The sequence below is a fragment of the Salmo trutta genome, chromosome 24, assembly GCF_901001165.1.
Source record: "Salmo trutta chromosome 24, fSalTru1.1, whole genome shotgun sequence".
In the NCBI taxonomy this organism is placed as follows: Eukaryota; Metazoa; Chordata; class Actinopteri; order Salmoniformes; family Salmonidae; genus Salmo; species Salmo trutta.
The window spans coordinates 27940572-27960906 of record NC_042980.1 but is presented as its reverse complement, the minus strand read 5'-3'; the positions used below and the strand labels follow the sequence as shown (position 1 = coordinate 27960906).

The 20335-nt window shown below is 42.7% G+C and overlaps 1 protein-coding gene across 1 annotated transcript; it reads right to left on the bottom strand.

Annotated features, from left to right (window-relative positions):
* Nucleotides 1-2243: 2243 nt before the first annotated feature.
* LOC115161031 (succinate-CoA ligase ADP-forming subunit beta) lies at nt 2244-20253 on the bottom strand. Its single transcript, XM_029711703.1, has 11 exons — nt 20129-20253; nt 19142-19328; nt 12038-12137; nt 11783-11945; nt 10991-11119; nt 10367-10505; nt 8325-8486; nt 8052-8194; nt 5476-5596; nt 4352-4440; nt 2244-3698 (listed from the first exon to the last, which is right to left on the bottom strand). The coding sequence occupies exons 1-11, from the start codon at nt 20210-20212 to the stop codon at nt 3624-3626; spliced, it is 1392 nt and encodes a 463-aa protein (XP_029567563.1). The 5' UTR covers nt 20213-20253; the 3' UTR covers nt 2244-3623.
* Between the last annotated feature and the right edge of the window lie 82 nt (nt 20254-20335).

The window sequence follows — 20335 nt, the reverse complement described above, 5'->3', positions numbered from 1 at the left end:
TTAGATTGAAGCCCAAATAGAATAAAAGATAAGATGATAGAAGCCCATCTCCTACTGTAAATAACCTACACACTGTGTGTGTGTGTAGCCAGCCAGCCAGGTAGAAAAATGGCAGAAAAATAAAAGACGGACATCAGAGTATTTTTCAGTACACCAAAACGCAAAGTAAGAACCCTAGTAGCCTAATATCTCAAAGACTAGTTGATCAAATGTTCATAAGAAAGAAATGAAATTCTAATGGAAATGTTTCACAATGATGTCATTAGGCAGAGCAGGCAACAGATGGCACACAGACAGCAGAGTTGGGGACAGATATGCAGGGACAGACTGGCAGAGACAGGGAGTTTCAGGTAAGTTTGTTGAGTCTTTGTTTGGCAACATTATGAAAGGTTCTCAATTTTTTTGACTTGTAAAATAGGAACATAATTGGAAAATGCCATGGATACCCCCACTCTCAACTTAAACTGGTGACTGAACTAAGATTTGTTAAAGGCAATGGTATTGCTGTTGTGATTAGTTGTGTAGTTTTGGGTACCGGTAGTTAGGAGTACGGCAAACACCTTATTTCTTTGGTTCCTCAATATACATTTACCATATTACAATGTAGGCTATGTGTTACAGCACTACTTTTGGTATCCCCCTCAGGAATTGCTCTTGAGAAAATTTCATGTAATTGTCCCCTCCAAAGTTGATATCAGATTTTCGCCCCTGCTTCACATAGAAATAAGACATCTCATGCATTTTACATCAATAGTTTTTTATGCTGGCAGCCACTGTCACATGGATGAAGCCATGAGACACACCCCTACCTTTAAAATATGGGAACATCTCCATAATTCATGTTGTTCTTGCCTTCCATCTACCCATATTCGTATCCTGAGCTTGAACAGGTTTATGAAGGACAAATAGAGTATATTTATATCAAGGTCAGGCAGTCCAGTCTTCAACTGCTAGCTCTGGAAAAATATCATGGTATGTGTGTTTTCTGAAGCAGTAAGTAAACAATAACAGACCTTACATCGTTTTCATCTTCCTTCTCAACATTTAAAAAAAACATCCAGCAACAGAGTGGCTGCGGATCCGACTTTTCTGGACCCATCTTCCCGACAGCTAAAGGTCCCGAAGCTTCTGCGCTCTACTCCGGCAAATGGTGCTTGTTTAACAAAGTTGCATCAAAGCTGAATCAATCAATGTCTGCAAGATTACATAATGACAGTATTCTACATAACAGAACCAAATCCAATACAATAGCATAGTATAATGATACTGCAAGTAAAAAAAAAAACTCATGAGATTTTAGGATGATTGTGCGAATGATCGCATTTCTCTCTCGTAGCCAAAACTCAGAGCATAACACTAGGGCCAAATATATGCTTTGATAGAAACAAAGCAAAAGGTACGCTACCGTTTTAACACCATCTGCTCTAAAATTAATTTACTGTACAGCATTCAAAAACTGTGAGCTGCTTCTAAACAACACTGTACAACTCAAGATCTAAATGCATAACTCCATGAAACTGAGATCAACTGGTTGGTGTTCAGATGCTGAATAGACGTTTCACTGGTAAAACAAATAATTATCATTCACGATCGACAGGGAGAAATGTGAAGGGAGGGTCACCACAAAAATGTGTGAGTAAAGTAGAGGTGAAGAAACACTTGCGCAGAATGTGATTCAAATCTTCAGCTCTGGGAAAAGGATCCAGGGGGGCGGTTACGTACTTAAAGCAATGCAAAATATCCTCTCCAGCAATCAAACTCCCATTACCTTGCAACCCACAAGACCTTATTACAGTACAGTGTATACCAACTCAGTCCACCCACACAGCGATAACCCACTGGGCCACAGCCTTTAGCTCCTGATGTGCTGTGGCCCCTGGCTTCAAGGATGCTCAAGGTGAATGTCTCCTTGAAGCGTGTCAAAATCAATGCCAGAGTCCACATGCGCCATACAGAGACCGACGGTGGAGACCGACGGTGGAGACCGACGGTGCTGGCAACAGGAGGTAACCCTGCTCTGACACAATCCTGTTTTGAAACTTTTAACATAGTACGTATCCACACAGTGGATTAGGAGATGGAATAGAGTACAACTTTATCGTCCATTGGTTAGAACAGAAATTTGAATAGAAGCCAAAATTACTTATGTAACTGAAATACATGTACTGTCTGGCATGTAGAAAATGTAAGAATCTAACACTTATGCTAATGTCTCACAGTATAGAACCTAATTTGGCATCACATGAGCCTGGTCTTTATATTTATTTGTGCTTTAGGAATTCCTCTGTTTTGTTGTCAATTGTTGCCAAACAGCCATACGAGATGCAGACAACTTTCACATTGTAAGTACCGTACAAGTGCAACAAAACTCAAACAAACATTTCTTTTTTCTTACTCCAAGAGAAGCATAAATATTTTACAGAAGATAACAGCGGTCTCGTTATTTACAAGATATAATAAATGTCTTGACAACTCACAATAACTGTTTCTGTGTTCTGAGGGCTAGGGAGTAACAGAGAGAGATAGGAATGGAGAGAGAGAGATACAGAGAGGACTTAATTACAATCTTTTAACAGTTTAGTTGAGAGGACACTGCGCACACCCATTTGTGTTGTCATATGAAGTGAAAAAGGTTTTTCCCCATGACATAGTGGCAGACTACACATACACTGTAGCAGGCTCTTATAGGGGAGAGTGAGGGGAAGGAAGAGACAAATACACAAACATGCTGATAACCAGTAGTTTTGATAACACACACACAAAGAATAGAACTCTTACTAGTTCAAAACAAGAGTACTAGAAAGCTTTTATCCAGCTATGCATTCAAAATTGCATGGAAATGAAATGAGTGACATAAGAGATCCTCCTAACAGCAATGTACAAGCTCAAGTGTTATCCCCTAGCTTCTGATGAGCTACATTCTGCATAGTGGCCAACTTCCCCATCTCCCATTCTCAGAACCACTCAGTAAAAGCCTCTCCTGTAGTTGCAGATGGAAGAGATTTAAAGGGGGAGAGGACTATGACTGACAGCGACATAACTCTCTCTAGCCCAGTGATCCAGGAGAATGAAGCCTAAGTGGAATCAACTGTACCTTTACAGACAGCACAAATTCTCCCAAAATGTACCGGTAAATAGATAGGTCTATCACCCTCTTAAAGAAAAGAGCAAGGTTGGGGTTTGTGCATTATGACTAGAGCTAGGCATTCTGGGAGCCTAGGAGAGAGGTGGGGGAAGAGGAAGTAACTAGGAATCACTGTCTCTCCTTACGGAAAGAAAGTGAAAACAGAGCGAGTAATAATGGAATAATCTGGAGGAACACCCCCGTGTCTGATCTGAAAAGCATGTTAATGTGTTGCATTTGAACAGACAATACACACTAGCCATGGCATACATAACAAAACAGAGAGGGAGGAAAGTCGAGATTAGGAGAGCAAAAATTGCTACAGTGGTGTGTATGTACGTGTGTGTATTTTGGAGCCTTGCCACAGAGAGAGAATCAAAACTAACAGAGAAGTTGGTGGGCCGTGTTGTATTGGAGTATTCGCTCAGTAGTGAGAGGCTTCTTTCTTCTTGCTGTTTGAGAGGTTGGGGGTGGGGTGTCGGGGTTCAGGGTGCGTGGCTTAGAGTGGCAGCTGGAAGGAGATGTCCACATGAGCCTCCTGAGCCAACGACACAATCTCAGAAAGCTTTACAACCTGAGAGAGTGTGAGAGAGAGGATAGTTTAACACAAGCACAGAGCTACTAAACAGTAGCAGGGAACAATACGAGTTGTCTCATTTAAAAACAGACAAAAAAAAAACTAACAAAGCTAAAAAAGGTTTTGATTGCGAGGGGCTGTAATTGCCATGAGGTGGTCATGCCAAGCTGCCACTGTGCTGGCTAACTGATGCTCATCTCTGGAGTAGATCACTCCAAAAACAAGGGAGAGAGATGGTGGGAGTCAGTGAGAGCTAAGCCAGACTAGATGTTGAGGGAAAGAGAGGAGGGAGAGGGAGGGGAGAGATAATAAGAAGGGGGCCTCTGCTCTGATTCAATGCCACTGTTGTTAGCTCTGCCAGAAATCAAAGCCATAAAACTCAGGCAGTGTCACTTCAGCCAGGCAGGATGGCGATGAGCTGCATTTAAACTGTCACTATACCCTGACAGTTCCAATGGGGACACACACTACCCTGTTGGTGCACCTTGTCTCACACACGCCCCATTACTCTGGACCCTCACAAACGGTGCTTGACATTCCTTAGTTTCCACATACACATAGACCTACTGTACCAAACACACACACACAACACCCAAGGTGCTTAGAGGGGCCGAAGGGGATAGAGAAAGGGAGAGAGGTGTGTGTCTCACCATTCTAGCGGCCTCGTCGAGATCGTCACAGGCCAGGAGCTTCAGTGGGCTAGCAGCGATCAAAGCTTTGGCATCGTCCACTCTGGATCCTGAAACACAGCAGAGGAGCAGTCTCTCTTTAGCCTCTATCTTTTCCAAAGCTCTTTGGTTCTCTTTTATATAGCTTTTTATCTGCAATTTAATTTCAGTCCTATTATATTGTGGCAGGTATCCTAACGGTTGAAAGCATTGGTCGCTGGTTTGAATCCCTGAGCCGACTAGGTAAAAAGATCTGTCAAGGTGCCCTTGAGCAAGGCACTTAACTAATTGCTCATGTAAGTCGCTGATAGCGTTTGGTATAAATGTGGTCTAGATTACATTTCATATTAGAGTAGGTGATCATTATTGATAAGGACATTTTGCAGAAAGTAGAAAGAGCCTCAATACATGTAAGGCATTGAACATTACATACGGTTCCCCAACTGGTTTTATTTCATCATAATAAATCATATAAAAGACTAAAAACATCAGGAAATCGGCTACAAGTGATTTTCATTTTGGAAATCTGTTCCTAAGTATTCCCTCACATAATAAAGGAGATGTGATTGTATAAAAACATGTAAGGAAGGTTAAATATTACATCTGTTAGGGCCTCTTGCGGTCCATTTACAGTCTACAAATGATTTGTAAATATTTTCCGGCCCCCCCAATCATCCATTCAAGAAAAATGAAAACGATTCTAGTTGATGATCCCTGGGCTACATGATTGGAATAATAACCTCAAGAAGACATACAGTAAAATAGAAGTCTATGATTTGTTTGTGAAGGCAATCATTTTAGTCCAATTACATTTAGTTTAACTGAGTGACTGAGTTGTGTGTGTGTATTTATAATCTATTTTAGTACATTTGGAATAAAGCTGGGAGCTACAGGGTCCCACAGCACAGGTTGTGTGTGTGGAAGTAGTACAAGACTCAAATCCTGACAGGCAGCTTGCTCTTTGACCTTTAAAAAGCCACACTCCATTGTTGCCCTGGTGTCACCCCTTCCTTCTCTCCCACCCCACTGTGTGTTTGTGCCACTGGGTGACAGTGCCAAAATGTCAGTGCGGTAGCCGATGACTCCATGAGGGAGGTCAGTCTCACCTTGTAACCGTACCACAATGGGGATCTTCAGGTCCAAGTCTGTAACAGCCATGATGATGCCCTGAGCAATGATGTCACACCTCATGATGCCACCGAAGATGTTCACCAGGATGGCCTGCACCTGAGGACCACAAAAAGAGATGTTGACCATGAAAACATGACTGAAGATATTGACGATAGAAACAAGACAAAACCAAGCAATCGCAAAGCATGATCACAAATCCATGCGTCCCGAGCATGTGTCCCACACCAACACGCTGACTGCCTACGCCACTCTCTTGGACCTCCGTGTAGTCTTGCTTTGTATGATTTTATTTGGCTCGCTCATTTGCCTAGTTGACACACACTACCTTTTCATCAAGGTCTATGTATGTAAGGACCATTAACAACCAAAACCTAAAAATCCTATAGCATCAACAGAATCATAAGCACCAACATTACCCACAAATCTACCACCAGAGAGCTTTTAACCATCTATCAAACCTCACACCTCAGGCTACGTAAACTGGCATGTGTACGCCCATAGGTGTTCCCTTAAGTCATCCCCCATTTAAAATCTCCCAGATAAATGTCACCCCATAGCTTCCACCAGTATTAAACCTCACCCCCAGAATGGGCCCTCCTACTGATATCCTACAGGTATCTCCAGACATGTCTGTCAAGACACACCTACTGAAAAGTTTCCTTATACAGTTGAAGTCGGAAGTTTAAATTTATTTGGCTAAGGTGTATGTAAACTCAGTTTTTACAATTCCTGCCATTTAATCCTAGTAAAAATTCCCTGTCTTACGTCAGTTAGGATAACCACTATTTTAAGAATGTGAAATGTCAGAATAATAGTAGAGTGATTTATTTCAGCTTTATTTTTTCCCCATCACATTCCCAGTGGGTCAGAAGTTTACATACACTCAATTAGTATTTGGTAGCATTGCCTTTAAATTGTTAAACTTGGGTCAAATGTTTGGGTAGCCTTCCACAAGCTTCCCACAATAAGTTGGGTGAATTTTGGCCCATTTCTCCTGACAGAGCTGGTGTAACTGAGTCAGGTTTGTAGGCCTCCTTGCTCGCACACGCTTTTTCAGTTCTGCCCACAAATTTTCTATAGGATTGGAGGTCAGGGCTTTGTGATGGCCACTCCAATAGCTTGACTTTGTTGTCCTTAAGCCATTTTTTGCCACAACTTTGGAAGTATGCTTGGGGTCATTGTCCATTTGGAAGATGCATTTGCGACCAAGCTTTAACTTCCTGACTGACGTCTTGAGATGTTGCTTCAATATATCCACATGATTTTCTTTCCTCATGATGCCATCTATTTTGTGAAGTGCACAAGTCCCTCCTGCAGCAAAGCACCCCCACAACATGATGCTGCCACCCCTGTCCTTCACAGTTGGGATGATGTTCTTCGGCTTGCAATCCTCCCCCTTTTTCCTCCAAACATAACGATGGTCATTATGGCCAAACAGTTACATTTTGGTTTCATCAGACCAGAGGACATTTCTTCAAAAAGTACGATCTTTGTCCAGTAGCAAACCGTATTCTGGCTTTTTTATGGCGGTTTTGGAGCAGTGGCTTCTTCCTTGCTGAGCGGCCTTTCAGGTTATGTCGATATAGGACTCGTTTGACTGTGGATATAGATACTTTTATACCCGTTTCCTCCAGCATCTTCACAAAGTCCTTTGCTGTTGTTCTGGGATTGATTTGTACTTTTTGCACCAAAGTACGTTCATCTCTAGGAGACAGAACGCGTCTCCTTCCTGAGTGGTATGACGGCTGCGTGGTCCCATGGTGTTTATACTTGCGTACTATCATTTGTACAGATGAACGTGGTACTTTCAGGCGTCTGGAAATTGCTCCCAAGGATGAACCAGACTTGTGGAGGTCTACAATTTTTTTCTGAGGTCTTGGCTGATTTCTTTTGATTTTCCCATGATGTCAAGCAAAGAGGCACTGACTTTGAAGGTAGGCCTTAAAATACATCCACAGGTACACCTCCAATTGACTCAAATGATGTCAGTTAGCCTATCAGAAGCTTCTAAAGCTATGACATAATTTTCTGGAATTGTCCAAGCTGTTTAAAAGGCACAGTCAACTTAATGTATTTAAACTTCTGACCCACTGGAATTGTGATAGTGAATTCTAAGTGAAATAATCTGTGTGTAAACAATTGTTGGAAAAATTATTTGTGTCATGCACAAAGTAGATATCCTAACCGACTTGACAAAACTATAGTTTGTTAACAAGAAATTTGTGGAGTGGTTGAAAAACGACTCCAACCTAAGTGTATGTAAACTTCCGACTTCAACTGTATAACCATGACCTTCCTGAAGGTCCAAACATCAGGAATTCTTAATCCCTACCACTACCCCATCAAAACATCATTAGTATAAGTTGCAGGCTGCTCATGACCCAGATACCCAGCCATCCCGTTCCAGTTGGGGTCAGGGGTTAGAGGTCAGGGTGAAGGCCTGTGGAATACATGACATGTCTGTGCCTGCTTGTGCCATAGTGATAAGTGAATACCTACTACTGAGAAATGCTAGTTACAGTGACAAGTGTCCCCCACTCTCAGTCCTTACCTTCCTGTCGGAGGTGATAAGTTTGAAGGCCTCCATCACCTGGTGGGCTGTAGCTCCGCCCCCCACGTCCAGGAAGTTGGCGGGCGTGCCACCATGCAGCTTGATGATGTCCATGGTGGCCATGGCAAGACCAGCCCCGTTTACTGCACACGCACACAGTGTATAGAATGAATACACGAATAACAAAAGATTTCTATCACTACTGTTACTACAGTGAACCAAAGCTAGGTGTGTGGTGCAGTGAACCAGTGGTGGGTGTGTTGTGGCCCTCACCCAGACAGCCGATGGATCCGTCCAGGCCGATGTAGTTGAGGTCAGCCTTGGCTGCCTGTCGGTCCCTGGCATCCTCCTGGGTCCAGTCCTGCATGTCAAACACCTTCTTCTGGCGATACGCCGCGTTGGAGTCAAAGTTGATCTTGGCGTCCATGCACATCACTGTCAGAGGAACACAAGAGAAAGAGGCTGAGTCAAAGATGGCTGACATCATCATTGGACGACAAAACCAATGACCCTGTAACTTAATTACGACACAGCCAGAGGCAGATATACGTTTATACTTTGAGGGAACTTTTTGTTATGCCTGGTCCAAGGTGACATAGCTTTACTGTGTAACATTTGTTGGCTGTACTGTACATGTCAAGGATGAATCTGGGTTCAGTGGGTTGAGGTATAGATAAGATAGACAGACCTCTACATGGCCATACAGTACATGATCGTCGAACATCTCATTCCAAAATCATGGGCATTAATATGGAGTTGGTCCCCCCTTTTCTGCAATAACAGCTTCCTCTCTTCTGGGAAGGCTTTCCAATAGATGTTGGAACATTGCTACGGAGACTTGTTTCAATTCAGCCACAAGACCATTAGTAAAGTCGGACACTGAAGATTGGGCTGGCTCGCAGTCGGCGTTCCAATTCATCCTAAAGGCGTTCAATGGGGTTGAGGTCAAGGCTCTGTGCTGGCCAGTCAAGTTCTTCCACACCGATCTCAACAAACCATTTCTATATGGATGTCACTTAGTGCACGGGTGCATTGTCATGCTGAAATAGGAAAGGGCCTTCCCCAAACTGTTGCCACAAAGTTGGAAGCACATAATCGTCTAGAATGGCATTGTATGCTGTAGCATTAAAATTTCCCTTCACTGGAACTAAGGGGCCTAGCCCGATCCAGCCCCAGACCATAATTCCTCCTCCACCAAACTTTACAGTTGACACTATGCATTCGGGCAGGTACTGTCATGCGCCAAACCCAGATTTGTCTGTTGGACTGCCAGTTGGTGAAGCGTGATCCATCACTCCAAGGAACGCGTTTCCACTGCTCCAGAGTCCAATGGCGGCGAGCTTCACACCATTCCAGCCTCCGCTTGTTATTGCGCATGGTGATCTTAGGCTTGTGTGCGGCTGCTCGGCCATGGAAACCTATTTCATGAAGCTCCTGATGAAAAGTTATTGTGCTGACATTGCTTCCAGAGGCAGTTTGGAACTCGGTAGTGAGTGTCCCGCTCTGTGAGTTTGTGTGGCCTACCACTTTGCGGCAGAGCCGTTGTTGCTCCTAGACGTTTCCACTTCACAATAACAGCACTTAGTTGACCGGGGCAGCTCTAGCAGGGCAGAAATTTTACAAACCGATTTGTTGGAAAGGTGGCATCCTATGATGGTGCCACGTTGAAAGTCACTGAGCTCTTCAGTACGGGCCATTCTACTGCAAATGTTTGTCTATGGCATATCTGTGTGCTTGATTTTATACACCCGTCAGCAATGGGTGTGGCTGAAATAGCCGAAACCACTAATTTGAAGTGGTGTACACATATACTATATCACCAAAAGGATGGTTTGCTGACGTAGTAGCATCAAAGGGCCATCATTAGCAATTCCTGCTGTCAATCAACTCTTCTTGTATGTATGGGGTTGGTCAATTCAGTCCATAACCACAAAGTACTTAGAAGTACATATAAGCACTTGAAAGTTTTTCACATTTCAAAGCTAAAATAGTGCCTCTTACTTGACCCTCATCAGCCACCATGCTCTCATATATGGCTATGGTGATGACAGTTGGTTGTGCAATAAGATCCTCTCATTCCTTCAGTACTATTGGGTTTAGCTGCCTAATTGGCCCATCACTTAAAAGTACTGTGATTCACACTATGATTGTTCACTGGGAGTGCATTAGTGAGCATGATTGACAGTGAGTCATAGATCGATGGGAGAAGCCTCCAACCAAGATTTTAACACTGACTGGCAACGCTCTCACCCAGCACTTAACACTTGCGTGACGAACAACATCACTGGGAACGAAAAGCAAGCATGTGTGTGTACCCTGGCCAGAGGCGTCCTCCACCATGGGGTTGATCTCCAGCATGGAGGCATCGTACTTCATGAAGACGTTGTACAGCTTGATTATGTTAGCAGCTGCGTCGTCGATCAGAGCAGCAGGGAAGCCCATCTTCGTGGCAATCTGGAGAAAGAGAAAGCGGAGAGAGAAAATGTGAGACTGAAAAAAATATATACTTTGGCAACACTAAGCAATGTATTCCCAGCTTGTAAAACACTTTGAATTCAATTGAAGGTGAGAGGACGTGAGCGAGAGGAGGAAGAAAATACAATAAGAGGTAGAGTGAATGTGAGAGACAGGAGGTGTCAGTTCATGGAAACACCGCAGGCACATGTGACATGTAGTAAGTGAGATGGCATGTTGAATGAGCATCACAGACTGTATCAAAGTCAGCGTGAGGGGATAGCTAACATGATTCTGAGGCCTTTTGAGGCTTCTGGGGCCCTTCTCTTGAGAGAGAAACTCGAGACAAACCAAATATTAATATACAGTAAATGTTGCCACAAGTCATTTGTTTAAACGTGCTCCAAAATAGCTACAAATCAAGAGTTTGACATGTGCTTTGTCTTGTCTGACTAGGTATTTTTACAACCCGATCCCAACTGTACCGAAACAGCCTGTTCCATCTTGATTCCATCCATGATGTCGATTGGCTCCTTCACAATGGCGTCGGGATTCTCCGCTGCCACATCCTCAATGTTCACACCCCCCTGAGAGCTGCCAATCAACACAGGGCCCTGTTCAGGGGGAGGGTCCGATAGATTATTAGTACCAATAATTATACACCGTCATGGAGTGGCAATCAAACTGAAACGGACCAAATGAATGGAACATAATTCTCACAGCAATATCACAAATTGAACAAAAGATTGAATTGATCCATCGGTCATCAAGTTCTCAATGTACAAATTACCTTAACGAACCTGTATCCCGCACATTGACTCGGTACCAGTACCCCCTGTATATAGTCTCGTTATTGTTATTTTAGTGTGTTACTTTTTATTATTTTTTTTACTTTAGTTTATTTGGTAAATATTTTCTTAACTCTTCTTGAACTGCACTGTTGGTTAAGGGTTTGTAAGTAAACATTTCACAGTAAGGTCTACACTTGTAGTCGGCGCATGTGACAAATAAAGTTTGATTTGGAATGACAACTTGTTTCTCTAACCTTTTGAGTGAAAAGACTAACTGCATACAGCTTACAGCAGGACAACCAAGTCCCATGGAGCTCAAGCATTTCCAACATGTCCATACCCATGTCCTTTACCACTACACCATCTAGTGGTAACATCACCAACAACATTCTTAAATCAAGATTCACACAACTGACCAATCTGTCAAATCTGACGGTGTCACTTGTTGTCACCTGAGAGGCGTGGAGGGGCGGAGAATGGCCTCACCTGGAAGGATCTCTCCATGGTGATGGCGAAGTAGTACTCCCTACGGGGGTACCTGCGCTCACAGATGAACACCTGGTTACAGATACGGCCCTGCTCGCCTGTCTGCTTGGTATACAGCTTACGGCCAATCATCTGAGAGGAGATGTCCCGGGCCTCCTCTGGCCTGTAAGAGAGGTGAAGAAGAGTTGACATTGCCATGGTCAGACAGAGTACAAATTTGGGTGCAGTTAGAAAGGAGATGTCTCTGACACTCACGAGTAAACAATCTTCACTCCTCCCTTCAGCCCTCCCTCGAATGTGCCTTTGCCTCGGCCTCCAGCCAACACCTGGGCCTTCACCACCAGATCCTTGGTGCCTGAGACACAGAGAGAGAGAGAGAGAGAGAGCGACAGTAACTGTTACAGATATGCCCAACATTCCACTTATACACAGAGATAATGTGTGTAACAAACTACACAAAACATTGTCAAACACTGTCTAACAACCATTTTAGCAGAAGCATGCACTCATAAGCCCCTAAATGACTAGACTGTTGCTGTCAAGTTAATCTGTATCCACCACCAAACAAATTGTGTTAGCAATGAGTACTTAGTGAATCATTTAGCCCTACTCATTAGAACAGTTTGTGGTCATACGCACATCCTTAACTTAGGTGCTGGGCTAATAAAGAATACTAGCAAAGAACAAGAAGGCCCGCACACTGTTTATGCTCCTAATTCACTGCTTTGTTGACAATGTTTCAATCCGAAATGGATATTCGCTAGGTCAAACAGACTTGTGCTCACATCCCAAAATATACACGTCACTATTTACCACTAAACACACTGGGTGTGGAAACATTTAACATCAATAGTCAATCATAATTAATCACAGAGTTACATATGGTCATAAAGGATTATATACAGTTGAAGTCAGAAGTTTACATACACCTTAGCCAAATACATTTAAACTCAGTTTTTCAAAATACCTGACATTTAATCCTAGTAGAAATTCCCTGTCTAACGTCAGTTAGGATCACCACTTTATTTTAAGAATGTGAAATGTCAGAATAATAGTAGAGAATGATTTTTTTCAGCTTTTATTTCTTTCATCACATTCCCAGTGGGTTGGAAGTTTATATACACTCAATTAGTATTTGGTAGCATTGCCTTTAAATTGTTTAACTTGGGTCAAACGTTTCGGGTAGCCTTCCACAAGCTTCCCACAATAAGTTGAGTGAATATTGGCCCATTCCTCCTGACAGCTGGTGTAACTGAGTCAGGTTTGTAGGCCTCCTTGCTCGCACAAGCTTTTTCAGTTCTACCCACAAATGTTCTATAGGATTGAGGTCAGGGCTTTACATTTTTACATTTACATTTTAGTCATTTAGCAGACGCTCTTATCCAGAGCGACTTACAGTAGTGAATGCATACATTTCATACATTTTTTTTTTTTTCTGTGCTGGCACCCCGTGGGAATCGAACCCACAACCCTGGTGTTGCAAACACCATGCTCTACCAACTGAGCTACAGGGAAGGCCATTTGTGATGGCCACTCCAATACCTTGACTTTGTTGTCCTTAAGCCATTTTTTGCCACAACTTTGGAAGTATGCTTGGGGTCATTGTCCATTTGGAAGACCCATTTGCGACCAAGCTTTAACTTCCTGACTGATGTCTTGAGATGTTGCTTCAATATATCCACATAATTTTCCTTCTCATGATGCCATCTGTTTTGTGAAGTGCACCAGTCCCTCCTGCAGCAAAGCACCCCCACAACATGATGCTGCCACCCCCATTCTTCACGGTTGGAATGGTGTTCTTCGGCTTGCAAGCCTCCCCCTTTTTCCTTCAAACATACAGATGGTCATTATGGCCAAACAGTTCTATTTTTGTTTCATCAGACCAGAGGACATTTCTCCAAAAAGTACGATCTTTGTCCCCATGTGCAGTTGCAAACCGTAGTCTGGCTTTTTTTATGGCGGATTTGGAGCAGTGGCTTCTTCCTTGCTGAGCGGCCATTCAGGTTATGTCGATATAGGACTTGTTTTACTGTGGATATAGATACTTTTGTACCTGTTTCCTCCAGCATCTTCACAAGGTCCTTTGCTGTTGTTCTGGGATTGATTTGCACTTTTCACACCAAAGTACGTTTACATCAAGGAGACAGAACGCATCTCCTTCCTGAGCGGTATGACGGCTGCGTGGTCCCATGGTGTTTATACTTGAGTACTATTGTTTGTACAGATGAACGTGGTACCTTCAGGCGTTTGGAAATTGCTCCCAAGGATGAACCAGACTTGTGGAGGCCTACAATTTTTGTCTGAGGTCTTGGCTGATTTCTTTTGATTTTCCCATGATGTCAAGCAAAGAAGCACTGAGTCTGAAGGTAGGCCTTGAAATACATCCACAGGTACACCTCCAATTGACTCAAATGATGTCAATTAGCCTATCAGGAGCTTCTAAAGCCATGACATTTTATGGAATTTTCCAAGCTGTTTAAAGGCACAGTCAACTTAGTGTATGTAAACTTCTGACCCACTGAAATTCTGATACAGTGAATTAATGAAATAATCTGTCTGTAAACAATTGGTGGAAAAATTACTTGCGTCATGCACAAAGTAGATGTCCTAACCGACTATAGTTTGTTAACAAGAAATGTGTGGAGTGGTTGAAAAACGAGTTTTAATGACTCCAACCTAAGTGTACGTAAACCTCCGACTTCAACTGTACTTCATGGTGCGAATTACGGGGGCGCAAAGGGGGGGGCTCAGCTCCCCTGAAATAATGCTAATATAACCATTCTCCTATTTGTTTAAAATGCATGTTAAATATGTTTTACAGTGGTAAATATGAAAATCTCCCAATGAAACAAACACCCCCAGCTCTCTGCCATGGTTTAAACCATTTATTCTGTGGCGGTGTAGTCCATTCAGTAATGGGGGCGGCAGGTAGCCTAGTGGTTAGAGCGTTGAACTAGTAACCGAAACGTTGCAAGATCGAATCCCCGAGCTGAAAAGGTAAAAATCTGTCGTTCTGCCCCTGCACAAGGCAGTTAACCCACTGTTCCTAGGCCATCAATGAAAATAAGAATTTGTTCTTAACGGACTTGCCTTGTAAAATTAAAAAAATTGAATTTCGGCCTCAGCTCCTTCATGCATAGATTTTCCTATGAAGGCATACTTCCGCATTTTCAAAATTGATAAAAATAGCCTTTATTCCAATGCATTCGATTTATCCGTTGATGTATCATTATTTGCTTTTGTCAGTCAGCTGTTTAGAGCGCTCATTGCTTTGTTTTTCAGGTCTACGCATTCTCTGTGACCAGAAGTAGCAGCATTTATTTAGCGTCATTATTTTCTATCAACACTTGTTTTCTTTCCTGGATCAGCTGATGATGATTGACGATGTCACTAGAGAACTAGTCTACAGCTAGACACCATTGCACATCCAATTCATGCGACAAGTTTACATTAATGAAAGTAGGCCTATAGTTAACTCTGGGTTAGAAGCATTCGATTTTGCAATGACATAGCCCTACATTATTTGGGATTTAAGTGCCCATGAGAACGGTTTTCACAGCGAAACATCATTACATTTTACGTAGGCATAGTTTCATTTACAGTGCATTTTCAGAGAACTTCAAGATCCATAATTCGTACAGGGTTTAAGTTCAATGTTGTAATTTAATTGTAATTTTCATTAAAATGCTTAATAATGACAAACACTCATAAATGTCATTTATGTAAGGAAAGAAAGGTAGTGTTTTATGTCACACAATCTGTGAGGACCAAGCATTAACGCATGACTTATGGACAACTCTAGGGTGTAAAATGTGCTTTGATTCAACTCATGTATTATATTGAATGTAGGATACCTATTCTGAGTGTGTTCATGTGTTTAAAATTGCCTTGGCTGAGAGGATAGGCTACCGGCAGTGGTGTAGGCCTACTGTAAGGTAAACAGCATTTACCCGCCTTAAAAAAAAAAATGCACTTGAAAGTATAGGGAGCATGGCCTTTTTCAATGCGACCAGCAATCAGAGTTCACCCACATATTTATTTTAACACATAAATGTCTACCTGTAGGCCTATTTGAAGTTCATGGTAATACACATTGTAGACTAGTTTAGTAAGTTCACCTTGTGTATTGGAACATTGCTGTGGGGACTTGCTTCCATTCAACCACAACAGCATTAGCGAGGTCAGATACTGATGTTGGGCGATTGGGCCTGGCTCACAGTCGGTGTTCCAATTCATCCCAAAGGTGTTCGATGGGGTTGAGGTCAGGGCTCTGTGCAGGCCAGTCAAGTTCGTCCACACCAATCGACAAACCCTTTCTATATGGATCTCGCTTTGCGCATTGTCATGCTGAAACAGGAAAGGGCCTTCCCCAAACTGTTGCCACAAAATTGGGAGCACAGAATCGTCTAGAATGTCATTGTATGCTGTAGCATTAAGATTTCCCTTCACTGGAACTAAGGGGCCTAGCCCGAACCATAAAAAACAGCCCCAGACCATTATTCCTTCTCCACCAAACTTTACAGTTGACACTATGCATTCGGGGAGGTAGCATTCTCCTGTCATATGCCAAACACAGATTTGTCCATCAGACTGCAAGATGGCGAAGCGTGATTCATCACTCCAGAGAACGTGTTTCCACTGCTCCAGAGTCCAATGGAGCAGTGGAAAGCGAAAAGCGCATAAAATTGTCTGTCTTCGGTTGCAACACTCACTACCAAGTTCCAAACTGTCTCTGGAAGCAACGTCAGCACAATAACTGTTCGTCGGGAGCTTCATGAAATGGGTTTCTATGGCCGAGCAGCCGCACACAAGCCTAAAATCACCATGAGCAATGCCAAGTGTCGGCTGGAGTGGTGTAAAGCTCACTTCCATTGGACTCTTGAGCAGTGGAAACGTGTTCTCTGGTGCTTCACCATCTGGCAGTCTGTAATGGGAATTTGAATGTTGGTGCTTTTCTTGTAACTCATTTCTGTGTCCTATTTATGTGCTGTTCTATAAACCAATCTCTGTGTTCATGCAAGTGGCTGACTGTACAAATCCTCACTTATCAATAGCTGCAATTTGGCAGTACGCCGAGACGTTGTTTTGAGAACTAACGAAAGTTATCAGTTTCAAGGTCTCAGCTTAGAGAGGAGAAACCTTGTGAGGTGTTGGTCTGTCACATGTTATGAAACAGTATTGGTCGGTCACATGAATGAAACAAAACGGTAATGATTAATGAATTATGCTAAATCATGCAAAAATAAACTTGTCTGTGTATAGCCGTATATAAGACAACTGCTGAGTCTGCCCAGGCAGAGCTTCTGATTTACATGTGTACTATGGTGCATTGAGTTGGTTGGAACCTCTCCAGCACGCTGACAAACAATGATTCATTTAAAATTGACTTTGAGTGTCTCTGTGTAAGAATTTTTCCACAACAAGTCCAACAGATGAATCTGGGTTTGGCGGATGCCAGGAGAATGCTTACTGCACCAATGCATAGGACCAACTGTAACGTTGGGTGGAGGAGGAATAATGGTCTGGGGCTGTTTTTCCATGGTTTGGGCTAGGTCCCTTAGTTTCAGTCATGGGAAATCTTAACGCTACAGCATACAATGACATTCTATACGATTCTGTGCTCCCAACTTTGTGGCAACAGTTTGGGGAAGGCCCTTTCCTGTTTCAGCATGACAATGCCCCCGTGCACAAAGCGAGATCGGTGTGGAAGAACTTGACTGGCCTGCACAGAGCCCTGACCTCAACCCCATTGAACACCTTTGGCATGAATTGGAACGCAGACTGTGAGCAGGCCTAATCGCCCAACATCATTGCCCGACCTCACTAATGCTGTTGGGTGAATGGATGCAAGTCGCCGCAGCAATGTTCCAACATCTAGTGGAAAGCCTTCTCAGAATAGCAAAGGCTATTATAGCAGCAAAGGGAGGACCAACTCCATATTAATGCTCATGATTTTGGAATGAGATGTTCAATGAGCAGTTGTCCACATACTTTTGGTCATGTAGTATACCTCTGATTATGATTAAGCAGTGGTGTAAAATACTTTAAAGTGCTACTTAGGTCGTTTTTGGGGGCATCTGTACTTTACTATTAATATTTTTGACAACTGTTACTTTTACTTCACTACAATCCTAAAGAAAATAGTGCTTTTTACTCTATACATTTTCCCTGACACCCAAAAGTACTCGTTACATTTTGAATGCTTAGCAGGACAGAAAATGGTCTAATTCACACACTTATCAAGAGAACATCCCTGGTCATCCCTACTGCCTCTGATCTGGCAGACTCACGAAACACAAATGCTTTGTTTGTAAATTATTTCTGAGTGTTGGAGTGTACCCCTGGCTATCCGTAAACTTAAAAAAAATGTATTGTGCCTACTGGTCTGCTTAATATTAGTAATTAGAAATTATTCATACTTTAACTTTTGATACTTAAGTACATTTTTGTCATTACATTTACTTTTGATACTTAAGTATATTTAAAACCAAATACTTTGACTTTTACTCAAGTAGTAATTTACTGGGTGACTTTCACTTTAGCTTGAGTCATTTTCTATTATTATCTTTACTTTAAATGAAGTATGACAATTGGGTACTTTTTCCACCACTGTGATTGACAATGCGCAAAAGTGAATTGAAGTAAAAAAAATCCGCCCCCACCATGCGTAATGTGCATGCTGGTCATGTGAGGTGAAATGTGTATATTTTGGGATGTGAGCATTCAGTGAACCATCCCTAGATATCGTTAGCAGTCATAGGTCGTAAGCTAAAGAATACAGAAAAAAATGATAAGTTGGGGACAGCCCTAAACTGCACTGTCTTTTAGAGCTGTGACGATACCAGTACAGCAATATTTTTTTCCATGGAAAAAATGAAAACACGAAGCAGACCAAACTCTTTGGTCCTTTAAAAACCTGCAGTACGCAAAATATTGTGTGCTACAGCTTTTGAAAATAAATGTGACCGTGGATGACAGACAACATTAGGACTGTTTTCCTAATGTCAAATCCACTTTTTGTTTTGTTTCCATGCCACGACACTAACGAGTATTGCGATCCTGGTATCGTCCCGGCCCTACTGTCTTTTGAACTCTTATGAGGTATTATGAACTTCCAGCCATTCTATCGGAGCTCTCAGTATGGCACTACGATGATACTGGGGCATCCCTAGATTACAGTATACATCCCACTCTCAGACCATACCTGACTCAGTCAAACATCAAAGATTGGTTAGTTAATACATAGACTCACTACTACCTGGTCTGACATAATATAAGCCTACTGTCAATTCAAAGTGTTTATCCCCAATTTACTCTACTGCAATTTATTTGCCCACATCCTATTAGGCTATGGATTACCAATCTCCTTGGCAACAGAGTAGGCCTCATCGGGTGAGCTGGCCACCTTGCCCTCGGGCACACAGACACCAGCCTCTTTGAGCAGACCAATGCTCATGTACTCATGCAGGGAGAGGTTCCTCTGCTGCTGCTGCAGGTGTGGGGACTGCTGCTGAGGCCCAAGCAGGCCAGAGGAACCACCCAGCACCTTGAGAGAGGGAGTAGAGTGAGAAGGGGATAGAGGAGAGAGAAGGTGATGTAGGGAGAGGGTACATTAACACTAGTGAAGCAGTGAAATTACAGTACCTACTCGTGTCAGGGGGAGTACATCGTCTGTGCAAGGACACTGAATGAGAATTGCTACATCCATACAAAAGAGGGCACACACAGATACACACAACACAAATGTGGAGTAACGTGTGTGTCAATAGTGGAAGTTTGCGGATATGAAAGAGGAATACATCAAACATGTCATTTGGGCGTCAATTGAATCGACACCAAAAACGTTTTTCGAATGTATAAAGGCCCACTAACTCTTAGAAATCGGACAGTTAGCTAGCTAGCTATTGTAGCTAACCTATTTAGCTAAATCTCAGATGCCGACAGTCTCGATGTCGCATAGCCTCCATTCATCCCGTTCTGACGTCGGCGCTTTGGTGTTGGAGGTCACTGTGTTTAGAACTATGTGAGCGGAAAATCTGTTAGCAAACGCAAATCCCTGTACCCCCAAAATTACTTGTCTTTTAATACATTTAGTCGTTTATGAATACATTCATTTTGCCATCGCTAGTAAGTGAAAGTAACTAGCTGGATAGTAAGATAAACATGAGCAATGTCTAGGTAGCTAGCATAGCCAGTTTCCTAGCAGCCTCAATGGCGATGAGCTAATGTCAAATATGACCCCGTCTCTTTTAGGGGAATTTTGGACGTCGAAGATGGTGCAGCAAAAAAATGATCACAGCTACAGGCAGCCGGATTTCGTCCCCTTTTTTTCCAACGCACACTTACCTTGGATGCAGTGGTAAGTATCGATCTGGCCCCAGAATTTCTCAGGCTAGCCGAAAATCGGCCACAAATCAGGGACGCCGCCATGTTTCCTTCCCTGAAGCGAACGATAAATTGGGCGCATGCGTAGTAAACCAAGTGCCCCTTACACAGGCTTGGTGCACATTCCATGGTCTTTACAATTTGAAGACAAGGCTATAAATAAATACA

Coding starts and splice junctions, on each gene's coding strand:
- LOC115161031 (XM_029711703.1), bottom strand. CDS start 20,212: ATGGCGGCGTCCCTGATTTGTGGCCGATTTTCGGCTAGCCTGAGAAAT. Junction 11,946..12,037: donor GGAGTGAAGATTGTTTACTC/GTGAGTGTCAGA, acceptor CCTCTCTTACAG/GCCAGAGGAGGCCCGGGACA. Junction 8,195..8,324: donor CGGATCCATCGGCTGTCTGG/GTGAGGGCCACA, acceptor GTGCGTGTGCAG/TAAACGGGGCTGGTCTTGCC.